At 42.3% G+C, this 13,923-nt stretch overlaps 1 protein-coding gene across 1 annotated transcript; it reads right to left on the minus strand.

The window, feature by feature from the left end:
* Positions 1-11,156: 11,156 nt before the first annotated feature.
* On the minus strand, positions 11,157-13,714 carry LOC147612275 (GDSL esterase/lipase At1g28570-like). Its single transcript, XM_086784299.1, has 4 exons — positions 13,386-13,714; positions 13,055-13,258; positions 12,703-12,875; positions 11,157-12,502 (listed from the first exon to the last, which is right to left on the minus strand). Exons 1-4 carry the CDS (start codon positions 13,681-13,683, stop codon positions 12,470-12,472), a joined length of 708 nt encoding a protein of 235 aa, XP_086640425.1. The 5' UTR covers positions 13,684-13,714; the 3' UTR covers positions 11,157-12,469.
* Positions 13,715-13,923: the final 209 nt, after the last annotated feature.

The following is a 13,923-nucleotide window of genomic DNA, read 5'->3' on the forward strand; positions in this document are numbered from 1 at the left end:
TTGTGGTGGTGTATATGTGTGTGTGTGTGTGTGTGTGTGTGTGTGTGTGTGTGAGAGAGAGAGAGAGAGAGAGAGAGAGAGAGAGAGAGAGATTAAAAGTGAATAATTCATGTGAAAGAGAGAAAATGTATGTGTGTGTGTGTGTGTGAGAGAGAGAGAGAGAGAGAGAGAGAGAGATTATAAGTGAATAATTCATGCGAAGGAGTGAAAATGAATGTGTGTTTATGTCCTATATTATTCTCAAGAGTAATGTCACCCCTTCGTGAGTCAATACATCATCAACAAGTCAGAGAAGTAAGCTTAAACAAGCAAATAATAGTAATGAGGAATCATTTCCAATTACATAAGTAGTAAAAATTAGGCAAAATGTAAGTTAGATGAGGCTATCTTTAGGTTTTTAATAAAATATTATACTTATAACCAGCACACCAAAAAGTACACAAGATAAAATTTGTTGAAGGGCAAGACATGTGTCACCACCTCTTCGTACATGTTATGTTTTGTGCGAGATACATTGGGTGCATACACTTATCTTGACATTAACAATCATGGCTATAACATAGATCATCTTGTGATAAACTCTTCAATCAATGAATCTTTCAATGTAAATTATCACAATTATTTCACTTAAGATGTATGACCCTTGAACAGTTACAAATTGGATTGATATTGTTTCAGGACTTATTGATGTACAAAACACATGTTGTGGAGCACCAAGTCTCCTGGCCGCCGCAACAGTAGATAGATATAACCCTTTGGCTTCCTGTAGTTCAACAAGTGTTCTGTGCGATGATCCCAACACTTTCTTAGTATGGGATGGTATTCACTTTACCGACAATGTTTATCGACAGATAGTCAATATGTATGTTGAAGGCACATTCATTACACCTTCAAATGCACTTTCAAGGTGTGGTGCTACAGTGATTGGGAGAGCATGATTTTTGATGTGTAGTGTGAGAGCAACACCTTGAGCCTAAATTTCAAGTCTTAAAAGTATGTACATAAAAGGCACATTTGTTACACTTTCAAGGTGTGGTGCTACATATCTTGAGAGCATGATTTTTAATGTGTGTGGTGTAAGAGATAAACCATTTTAGAACCTAAATTAATCATATTTTAGTCTTCATTTGAAAGTCATTATTTTGAGAATACATGCAAATTTATAGTTATGAGAATACATGCAAATTTATAGTTATGACTCCTAGGAAATGAATCTTCAAAGGAGGTATATTGTAGATGACTCTGCCGGTCCTTGCTAGGGAACTTGAGATCTATCGACACAAACACTAGGGTTGGGGAAAGGGAGCGTGGATCCTCTCAGAGAAGTATACCCGCCAAGGATGAGTCGACCTCATTGGCTAGATATGCAAGACCTATGCTCTACACTATCTACTGTGCTCTCCGACCACCACCTAGCACTGTAGTATCCCTACAAGCCTCACTCACACCACACCCACCACTGACCCCTCACTCACTGCGCTAACAGAGAGAGATAGACAAAACACAACAAGAGCGTAACACTTTATATCCAAATTTCAAAAGAATGATACAAATGAGACTCTGCTCCAACAGAGAATGTGCTACAATGTATGTCCTACAAGAGAGTGTCTTTCCGCTGCCGAGAGAGTGCTTCCCTTATCTCCTCCTTCGGTGTCCTCCTCCTCGAAGTCCCAAACCTCATCATTTAGTGTAGCGAGTAGTGTAGAGGGAAGATCTTCTGTCAGGAAAAGGAAGATGGTGCTCAAGAGGATCTCATCATCCCTCGAGAGAAAGGGAGAGGGGTATTCCCTCCATGAGTGTCATCGAAGTTGGCCATACACATAGTGTTGAGATATCAAGGTGAACATGAGCTGACACTCATGAGGTGCCTGCATGACCATTCGACATTTACATCGCTGGAAGGGTTGGTAGCTGGCACCGACATATCTTCACCAGAGATTCTACAACTGGACTACACCGACTAGTCCACATCTACCCAATCCTCTTATGTGTGTTAGTCACTTTATCTTCTTTTTTGTATACCTCTTTTGTTGTGTGAAAAAGAAGAAGATTTTTTAGCCTCTCACGTTGTGTGTTCTCTTCTAGGGTTTGTGTGAGTGTGTGAGTGCTTGCAAGAGCTCAAGCTCTCTCCTCTCTTGCATCTTTTCATGGTATCACAGTTTGGTTCATACTAAGGGCTGAGCGGCAAGCAAGAGAAACAGAGGAAGTGGTACAAGGGTAAGAGCTTCATCTACTCTTCCCCCTTTGTGTTGGCTACTACACCCTTATCGTCGTAAATTTGTGTTGCGCAGAAAAGATGTTAAATGATAGAATAAACCAAATTGTTGTAGATAAACTTGACAAGAATAACTTCCATGCTTGGAGGTTTAGATTGACAAATTTGCTCATGGAAAAAGGTTACTAGGACTACATTGAGAAGGTGAACATGAGGAGGCATCGGAGATACCAGAGATTAATTCAACTACTATAGATGTAAAAGAGTTTAAGGATTGGAATCAAGGAGTAAGGAAAGTCATGTATTGGCTTTCTATTAGTATATATAGGACACCATGATTGGGCATATATAGGATACAAAGTCACCCAAGGAGACATGGGACACCTTGGTGAAGCTATATGAAACTAATACCAAGGCACAAAAGATTCAGTTAAAGAATGAGCTTCATACTGTGGAGAAGAAGAATATATCTATGAATGATTATGCCTTGAAGATCAAGGGCATTGTGGAATCCCTTGCATTAATTGGTGTTTCTATTGATGATGATGATAAGGTGGTGTCTACGTAGTCTCGAGCCACAATACAAGGAATTCAAGATGTCTATTCAAACTTGGGAGAACATTCCTAACTTCATAGATTTGGTGTCAAATGCTGATCATTGAAGAGAAGAACTGGGGTGAGGATCAACAGTCTTTACAAAACAAAAACAGTTTAGAGCAGTAGGTCTTCTACACAAGTGTAGGTAGAGGACGAGGTAGAGGTCATGGACGTGGCCAAAGTGGTGGCCGAATAGGTAATCAGAATTATGGTCTCAGCAGCACCTGGGTATGTGTAGGTAGATTGCTATTAGAAGCAAAGTGACATGTGAAATGGAAAAGTGTAGCAAAACAACTATGCATCCTCTAGTAGAAATAATGATGATAATGAGAGGTTGTTTGTTATGCAACATGTAGTTAATGCTGTGTTTGGAAATGATGTCGTAGCATGTAAGAATGATGTATGGTATGTTGATTTAGGTGCTTTGAACCACATGACAAGTCATGGTGAGTGGTTCAAGGAAATGAAGAATCTTGAAAGACCAGGTTTTGTTGAAATAAGAGATGACACTGCTCATCCGATTGCCCATGTTGGAGATGTGCCAGTGTCCATGCAGGATGGTAAGGTGAAGTACCTTGTAGATGTACTTCATGTTTTGAATATTACAAAGAATCTAGTTTCTGCTGGCCAGATGATTGAGAAGGGTTCATAGGTCCGATTTAATCCTTATGGTTGTTATGTAGAAGACTTTAAAGATAAGTGCAGGTTGGTTGAAGACAATAAAGTGGGCAAAATGTTTAAATTGAATGTAAATATGCTGAAGTGAGTGCTGCAATGTTTGCAAATGGTTCATGAGTTGTTGCAGATACAGACATTTGGCATAAGAGAATTAGGCATGTAGATGTACAAAGAATGAAGTCGATGCAGACTAAGGAAATTGTGACAGGAATGCCTAAGTTTAAAGCTGAAGATATGCATAAAGTTTGTGAAGCATGTCAATTTGGAAAGCAAACAAAACATGTATTTCCACATTACATAAATGTGAGCAGGAATGTACTAGATGTGCATTCAGATGTATGGGTCCTGCGAATGTACTAGATGTTGTGCATTCAGATGTATGGGTCCTGCGAAGACTATGTCTATGGGTGGCTGCAGGTACTATGTAACATTCATTGATGACCACACGAGAAAAGTGTGGGTATATTTCATGAAGGAGAAGAGTGAAGTGTTCACTCATTTTCATAATTTCAGAGTTATGGCTGAAAAACAGACAGGAAAGCATGTGAAGTGCCTAAGGACAAATGGAGGAGGAGAATACTTCTCCAATGAGTTCTCTGAATTCTTACGAAAGAATGGCATTCAGAGACAATTTACATGTAGATACACTCCGCAGCAAAATGGAGTTGCTGAGTGAAAAAACAAGCACATTACAGAGATAGTACGAGCATTGATGGCAAAGAAGAATATGCCACATAGCTATTGGGCTGAGGCTGTGTCTACAGTAGTTTATATCATGAACATGACTCCTATGTTGCAGTCATACATGATGTAATGCTTGAGGAGAAGTTTATTGGCAAGAAGCCTGATTTGTCTTACTTGAAAGTTTTTTGATGTATTGCATGTGCATGTGCCAGATGAGTTATGTACCAAGCTAAATCCAAAAGCAGAAAAATCTGTGTTTATTGGGTATTTCCTTGAGAGCGCAAAAGGGATATAGATTCTATAATCCTACTACACGTGAATTGATGGTAAGTAGGGATATTGTATTTGATGAGATGAGTAGCTGGTATGCTACCTGAAAAAGATGTTGGGGATGATGTAACTAGAAATGTGGTTGCACAGAATGCAAGTCAGCAATTACAATCATTGAGTGGACTAGGAGAGTCCTCATCCAGTGGTTCTCTTGATAGACCATGTAGTGGCAAGCTACGTCATAATACTAGTCTTGAAAATGTAGTTGGTACATCACATAAAGGCAAAGAGAAAGTGGTTGAGTCCCTTGGTATGCCTGATATTTTTGTAGGGCATTCTCTTGTTAATGCAGATTATAGTAGCTCAAAGATGAGCCTTGATGATGAGGAGCTCAGGATTCTAGCAATGAGAGGACACCTGGTTTGAAGAAGGCTATGGAAGCCATGAATACAAAGTTACGAAGATGTGGAAGAGTCAAAAACCCTGTGCAGGGGTTGACTTATGATGGTTATGTTGCACATCACTATGCATCTATGGCAAAAGTTATGCAAGTTGTAGAACCCACATGTTTGATGAGGCTATTGGAAATATATGTTGGAAGAAAGCTATGGATGGGGAGATGGATGCATTATATGAAAATGAGACTTGGGATTTGGTGCCATTGCCTGAAGAAAAGAAAGATATTTGCTGTAAGTGGGTATATAAGGTGAAACATAATAGTGATGGTAGCATAAGTAGGTACAAGGCTAGATTGGTAGCTAAAGGATATGTGCAGACACATGGGATTAATGAGGAGACATTTTTCCTAGTTGCAAAGATGGCAAGTGTGGGAGTTGTGATTGTGGTGGGTGCAGCTAAAGGTTGGTTTTTACATAATATGGATATAAAAAATGCGTTCTTGCATAGTGACTTGCAAGAAGAGGTGTATATGGATCAGCCACCAGGTTTTGAGGATATAGGTCACCCAAAGTATGTGTGTAAGCTTCATAAGGCCTTGTATGGGCTGAAGTAAGATCCACGAGCATGGCATGACAAGATTGCTGAGTATCTTGTCACTATTGGTTTTCATATGGCAGATGTAGATTACTCTTTGTATGTGCGCAAGAGTGATAAGGGTATTATGATCATCACCATATATGTAGATGATCTTATTGTTGGGGGTGACAACTTGGATGAGATTGAGCATGTGAAAAGTCTTCTCAAAAGGAAGTTTGAGGTGAAGGATTTGGGAGATCTTTGCTACTTTTTAAGAATTGAGGTAATTCGCACACCTGAGGGTATTTGGTTGTCATAGAGATAGTATGTATTGGATATGTTGTCCAAGTATGGGATGGCTGATTATAAGCCAATCTCGATGTCATTAGATCAAAATGGCAAGCTTAGTGTGCAGATGCAGGTTATGTATTGGAGGATCCCACTATGTACAGGAAGATTGTGGGGAGTTTGATCTATGTCACGATTAGCAGGCCTGATTTGAGTTACATTGTTGGCTTAGAGAGCTAGTTTATGTAGGCTCTGCGCAAACCACATCTTGAGAGTGTGGGACGCACACTTCGGTACTTGAGGACCACTGTTGATTATGCATTGTTTTATGCAGCAGGTGTACCATTGGAGCTATATGGGTACACAGATGCAGATTGGGTAGGTAGTATCTTAGACAGGAGATCTACTAGTGGATTTATGTTTTTATTAGGGAGTGCTGCTATGTCATGGAGTAGCAAGAAGAAGCCCACAAATGCCTTGTCGAGTACAGAGGAGCTGCGGTGGCAGCATGTGAGGTAGCTTGGTTACGTGTGAAGAAGAAGAATAATTTTCAGCCTCTCACCTTGTGTGTTCTCTTCTAGGGTTTGTGTGAGTGTGTTTGCAAAAGAGCTTAAGCTCTCTCCTCCCCTGCATCTTTTCACGTGCGAGATGTCGGAGGGCACTGGCAGTGATAGCGATCAGAAGCGGTTGGAGGGCACCGACGGTGACGGCGGTTGGAGGTGTCAGAGAGGGAATCGACAGGGACGGTGGTCGAAGGACACCTACGGTGATGGCGATCGGATCCGTCGGAGGGCACCGGTGGTCGGAGCGATCGGAGGAGATGTTGGAAAGATCTTGGTCGAATGTGGAGGGCTAGGCTTCCCGTCCACAGGTCGCCCACTGTGATTGCCGAATTTTATCTTAGCTGTGTATAGATGATTCCGTCGGTTCTCGTCTCTAGGGAACTCGAGGACTACCGACACAAACACTAGGGTTGGGGAAAGGGATTGTGGATCCTCTTTAGGGAAGAATACCGGCCAAGGATGAGTCGACCTCGTTGGCTATGCATGCAAGACCTATGCTCTACACTGTCTAGCATGCTCTCCGAGACCACCATCTAGCACCGTAGTATCCCTACTGTAGGCCTCTCACACAGACGACACCCACAACTCACCACTCACCTCGCTCACACAAAGAGATATACAAAAAACCATAAGAGTGTAACACTATATATCCAAATGCCGAAAGAATGATACAAAAGAGACTCTGCTCCAGCAGAGAATGTGGTACAATGTATGTCCTACAAGAGAGTGTTTGTTCCCTGATACCAAGAGAGTTCTCCCCTTATCTCCTCCTCGGGTATCCTCCTCCTCGAAGTCCCAACCCTCATCATGTAGATCTAGAGGGAAGATATTCCATCGGGAAAAGGAAGATGGTGCTTAAGAGGATCTCGCCATCCGTCGGGAAAGGGAGAGGGGTGTTGCCTCCATGAGTGCCATCAGAGTTGGCCATGCCTGTAGGAGATGACGGAGGCTGCCGGTGGTGGCAGTAGTTGAAGGTGGTCAGATGGCATCAATGGTGACGGCTATCAGAGGACACCGGTGGGTGATGGCATTTGGAGGCGTCGAAGAGCATCGATGGTGACGGCGGCGATCGGAGGACACAGGTGGTGACGACGATTGGAGCTGTCGGGGGGCACTAGCGGTTGGAGTGGTCAGAGGCGATGGTGGCAAGCTCTTGGTGGAGTGTGGAGGACCTGGCTTCTCGTCCACAGGTTGCCAACTACTACTCAATTCACCATTTTGGTGAATGCCACAGAAAAAACAAAAAATAGGTGGTTTCTCTGGCAAGCTAGCCTCTAAGAAAACCCTCCGGGCAAAACATTCGGCAAGCTAGCTCCCATGCATACCTCATACAATGATTCTTCCACGAAAACCTTCTGGAAAGATACATAATAAATAAAAATGATTAAACTAGGCTCCTGGGGGCATTTTCATCCAACAAGCAAGCTGTGGAAAAATGATCGAATTTGAGAGCTCCTGGGCACTTCATCCAGCAAGCTATTTCTGAGATCTCCTGGGCACTTCATCCCGCAAGCTATTTCTGAGAGCTCCTGGTACTTCATCCACCAAGCCATTGCTACCTCTATTATCACTGTTGCCCCCCAAGAAAAGCATCCGATAGGAAGATGAACACCAACAAAAGCAGAAACCAACTAAACAATAATCATCATTGGCCACTTTGCGTGGTTAAAACGTCCGGCATGAAGTCCAGAATACAAGATACAAAATGAAACCTGGCCATAGCCAGTACATGCCTATAGCCAAATAGAAAAAATAAAAAACACAGAAGACCAAATCAACCATCATGAGTGGTATGGGACGAGGCATTGGTTCTAAGACCTGCTAGACGAGTGGTGGATGTGGGATGTGGGCGGCCAACCAAACGACGCCGCACGATGAGACGCTAGAATTCCGCAAGGTCGTCCTCTACGGATGAAGCCTACTGACAAAGATCAAGTAACTCAAGCTCATGTTGCTGACGGAGCTCTGTAAAAGTGTGTGCATGTGCATCCTACAAGGTAGCGAGCTCTGTCTCATGCTCTAGACGGAGCGCCTACATCTCGGACTCATGTTGCTACACTAGGTCTCTACCAAAAGGGTGCACTCCTGCTCCCGAATGGCTACCACGACATCCTCATCGAGGATGGGAGATAAATACAGCTCAAAAAGCTCCTTGCGAAGCTCTTGAAGATCATTGTCCTACTACGCCATGGGCTCCTCTAACTACTGAAGGGCCTCCTCTACATCCTGTAACTGGCTTGTAGCCTCTTGAGTGGCCCTCTTTGATAGATAAATCAACCGACATAAGTGTCGATTAGCACCGGTGAAGGCACCCAGGACTCGTTGTCGTTGGTGGATGAGGCCCATGGTCGTGATCCATGGAGAGGCTTCCATCAATGTGTCGACCATGAGGTAGCACTCCGAAGGGAGCCTTGCCAGGTCAGAGGGAGTGGTCGAGACTTTCACTAAGATGGGGTGTGGCTCCTCTCAGGGAAGTATACCTACCAAGGAGGAGTCAACCTCGCTCGCTAGACATGCAAGACCTATGCTCTACATTGTCTACCGTACACTCCGACCACCACCTAGCACCGCAGTATCCCTATAGGCCTTTCACACACACCACACCACACCGCAGTATCCCTATAGGCCATTCACACACACCACACCCACCACTGTGACCACTCACTCACCTCGCTCGCACAGAGAGATAGACCAAACACCACAACAGCATAACATTGTATACCAAACTATAGACAAGAATGCTACAAGAGAGACTGTGCTCCAAACAGAGAATGTCATACACTAGAGAATGTGCTCCCTGCTCACTGTGCTAGAATGAAGGTGATACAAGAGAGAGTCCCTCTACGAGAATGTGCTACGATAAATGTCCTACAAGAGAGTCTCCATGTCTTGTGCTGAGAGAGTTATCCTCTGATCTCCTCCTTGGGTGTCCTCCTCCTCGGGTGTTGTCCTCCCTCGAAGTCCCAATCCTCATCATGTGTATAGAAGGAAGATCTTCTGTCTCAGGAAAAGGAAGGTTGTGCTTGCTCAAGAGGATCTCAAAGAGGATCTTGCCATCCCTCGGAAAGAGAGAGGGGTGTTACCTCTATGAGTGCCATCAGAGTTGGCCATGCACGTCGGAGACGTCAGAGGACACCAGCTGTTGACGGCAATCGGAGATGTCGGAGGGCACCGACAGTGACGGCAGTCAGAGAAGGCATTGGCAGCTGGAGGGGTCGGAGAGCACCGACGGTGAGAGGGGCATGCACGTCCAAGATGTCGGAGGGCACTGGTAGTGATGGCAGTCGGAGATGTCGAAGGGAGCCAGCAGTGTCGACGGTCGGAGGGCACTATTGGTGGTGACGGCAGTCGAAGGGCACCGAGGGTGACGATACTCTAAGCTGTCGGAGGGAATTGACAAAGAAAATTTATCTTAAGCTGCTACTAAGATGGGGCATGGCTTCACTCTGAGGGAAGTATACCCACCAAGGATAAGTCGACCTCACTAGCTAGACATGGAAGACCTATGCTCTACACTGTCTACCGTGCTCTCCGACCACCACCTAGCACCACAGTATCTCTATAGGCCTCTCACACCCACCACACCCACCACTGACCACTCACTTACCTCGCTCAAACAGAGAGATAGACCAAACCTCACAAGAGCACAACACTATATACCAAACTGTAGACAAGAATGATAGAAGAGAGACTGTGCTCCAACACAGAGAATGTCATACACCAGAGAATGTGCTCCCTGCCAAATGGGCTAGAGTGAAGGTGATACAAGAGAGAGCCCCTCTGCGAGAATGTGCTATAAGAATGTCCTACAAGAGAGTCTCCCCATCCCCTACAAGAGAGTCTCCCCTCTGTGAGAATGTGCTATAAGAATGTCCTACAAGAGAGTCTCCCCATCCCCTACCAAGAGAGTGCTCCCCTTATCTCCTCCTTGGGTGTCCTTCTCCTCGAAGTCCCAACCCTCATCATGTAGTGTAGAGGGAAGATCTTCCGTCGGGAAAAGGAAGATGGTGCTCAAGAGGATCTCACCATACCTTGGGAAAGAGAGAGGAGTGTTGCCTCCATGAGTTCCATTGGAGTAGGCCATGCACATTGGAGATGTTAAAGGGATTAGGTCTGAAAATTTTGCAATTATATATGCATCTTTTTATTTCAAATAATAAATCTAAAAAGTTTATGAAGCACCTTATATAAATTCATAAGATTATAGCTAGAAGAATAAACCCTTCTAAATCTTGTGGTGGTAAATGACAAACTTCTATTTGTGCATTTTTTTCTGAACTTGAAAATCTTTGTATATATAGAGAGATTTTCAAGAAGAATAAACTCTTCTAAATCTCGTGGTAAATGACAAACTTCTATTTGTGCGTTTATCTCTTAACTTGAAAATCTTTATATATACACATTGTCAAATAAAGTGACAATTTTATTATTGAAAACTAGAACTGCTTATTGGTGCATTATAATAGAAGTTGGATCCTACATTATATTTAACATTTACTATAATTCTATTTTTAAGATTAAACTAAATTAGATAGTTGGTGTAGATAAAGGAATGCATCTTACAAAGAATACAATAATTGATTTTGCAAGATAAACTTTATAATACGAGTCATAACTTTTGGGCATTTATTATAAAAGCAAAGGAATAAAAAATTGAAAAAATTATGTTCTCACACCTCAATCATGCTCTCTCAAGAAGTGACACTTTTATTATTAAAAAGTAGACCTAGTTATTGGTGCATCAATAGAAGTTGGAACTTACATTATATTTAACATTTATTATAATTCTATTTTTAAAATTAAACTAAATTAGATAGTTGATGTTAATAAGGGAATGCATCTTGCCAAAGAATACAATAATTGATTGCTAGATAAACTTTATAATAGGAGTCACAACTTTTGAGCATTTATTATAAAAGCAAAGGAATAACAAGTTTCAAAAAATTATGCTCTCACACCAAATGAAGCTCCCTCAAGAGATGTAGCACCACACCTTGAAAGTGCATTTGAAGGTGTGATGAATCTTCCTTCAATAAACATATTGACAATCTGTCGATACACATTGTCAATGAAGTGAATTCCATCCCAAATCAAGAAAGTGTTGGGATCATCACATAAGACACTAACATGACTACATAAAGCCAAAGGATTATATCGATTCAATGTTGCCATTCCAAGGCTTGGTGCTCCACAACATGCATTTTCAATATCAATAAGTCCTGTAGCAAATGTCAACCGAATCCGTAAGTACTTAAAGGCCACACCTCTAAAAATTATTGTAGTAGTGTACGTTAAAATATTTACTCATTGGAGGATCTTATGACAAGATAGTCATATTATAGCCCCAGCATTTTTAATCTTAATATGAGTAAAGATAATTAATTAATTATCTACATATTCACTCAAACTTATTAATTAATTTTTTTAGGTGTGGTGCATATTCACTCAAACCTTAGATTTTATAATGTTACAAACCTTTTAAAGTCTATGGTGACAAAATTTACATTTTCTATTGCCAAAGTTAATTAATACATACCATATACCTTAGGGTGTGCCTCTCTCCCTACCTCTCCCCTCGAAGTGAAAAAGAATGAGCCCTCTTGCCTTTTTAAAGAAAATAGTGAGCCCAAAAAAAAAAAGATTATGGAGGACATCATGAGCCTAAAAAAAGAAACATTATGGAGGACATCAACCTTTAATAGAAAGTAATAGAGGCTAACATAGATAGAAAGAAAGTAAAAATAGAAAGCATGTGGACCCAACACCATTTCCACTTTTGAGCTTAAAAAAAACCTTAATAAACATAATAAAATTTTGGTGTGTTAAACCCAAGGTTTGTACACACCAACTAATTAATTAATCACAAAAAAACTTTTTGGGTACATATATTCTGAGTAAAGATAATTTTAAGCGTTTATGTGTTTTGCAAATTAATTCAATTTAGGGAGTAGTGAGCAAGAATATACCATAGTTAACAGGGTTGGTCATGATCTCGTCGAAAGCCGAGTAGAGGTCCAAGAAGACGAAGGTCGCACTGGGTAAGAGGTGCTGTAGAGACTCACTCAAGCGCCCCAGAGAGTCAGTGTAGTTGCGGGAGACCCATTCACCCACGCCAAACATCCCCTCTCGTCCAATGTTTGGCCGCGGCCCGTAAAATACTTCGTTATGGGACTGCATCCCATCAAGCCTATGCCGCTTATCATAAAATTACGCGCCCCTTGTCGTACAGAAACTTCACCCATGCATATATCCAAAATCAAGATTACGATTACGTTGGTTGAGCATCTTAAACCATAACTGCACTATGATTTTCATGTAATTGCACTAATTAGAGTAGCACCCCCGCCGCCTCTAGTTTAGCTGCATCGCACTAGCATAAGGCGGGCTTGATGCATGCATTCAGCTGAGATTAGTAAAGTGATAAAACCTTACCCGGATAGTTTCGGCAACCTTGTCCACTACAAGGGGTAGCAAGTTCATGGTTTCTGCATATTCAAACCCGGACACGACAAAATTTTCAAGATCATTTCCACCGATTTCTATGAAGTAAGTAGCCTCTGATATAGCTGATGCATTGGGGATAGTGGGCACACCTCCCTGCAAACCTTCAAGTAATCAAAAGTAATCAATTAATTAATCACGTGGCTCTAGCTGGTAACGATAATTAGCTATTAACACTTTTATGCCACATAATTTACAACCACATATATTAACGTATGTTCTGGCTTGGGATTAGCACTTGCAAATTATCCTACGGGTTTCATAAGGGAGTGAAGATTAATACCTGATTCAATAAATTGCAAGAAGGTCTGATGCCATTGTAATTGAACGTCTAGTGTGTAGTTGGTGTAGGGCGTAGCCCCAAGCTCTACAGAGAAGGTGTAATTGAGAGCTGTTGCACTGCCCACTGCGTAGTTTACCCCGTAAGAGAAATCGGTCCCGACAAAGTTCAAGAAAGGTGGCAAGAAAGGGAGGCCCAGCGACTGCACTGCAGCACCAAATCACACACGGAAAATATACTTGTCAGAGAAGATCGCCTTGGCATCGATTATTAACCTCTAATTGGATAATCTTTGACCTCTTGCTCAAGATTATTATAATGCTTTGATACTTGCCTATGCAATCGATGATTAGACGACCGTCTGAGAAGCGTTGTGCCGCAGTCTTGAAGTAGGTGATTCCATAGGGAAGGAAAGCTGGTGAGAGCAGGGCAGGGTTCCATGTTCTCACGAGGTTGCCCGTATCCGAGAGAGAGTCCCCAAATACAAACACAAAGGAGGGGCACGTATAATCAGCGCTTTGTGTTGAGGCCGCTTGACATGAAAGCACCAACATTAACACGATTTGGAACACCCAATTAAAGCCCATAATTGCGTAGTTACGCATGTTCGATGCTTGCCCTAAGGAAATCATGAGCCCCGATCCCCCTTGCCTCTCCTCAGAAAGGGATAAAAAAAAACATAGAAAATGATGCGTTTTGAAGGGCAGTTGCCGGGGCGTTGAATTGCCGACTCCCGAGTCTGCAAGCATGTTTCGACTCACCCGCTTCATTAATATCACGTTGCGGCGAGATCGTTGCCAGCCTCCAGCCAATTATGAACTGATATCACCTTTTTCGGGAGTTCTTATCTGGCCTCTGGAGTCTGCAGGGCT

Source organism: Cibotium barometz, chromosome 46 (assembly GCF_041138505.1).
Source record: "Cibotium barometz isolate CiBa-2024 chromosome 46, ASM4113850v1, whole genome shotgun sequence".
Taxonomy (NCBI): domain Eukaryota; kingdom Viridiplantae; phylum Streptophyta; class Polypodiopsida; order Cyatheales; family Cibotiaceae; genus Cibotium; species Cibotium barometz.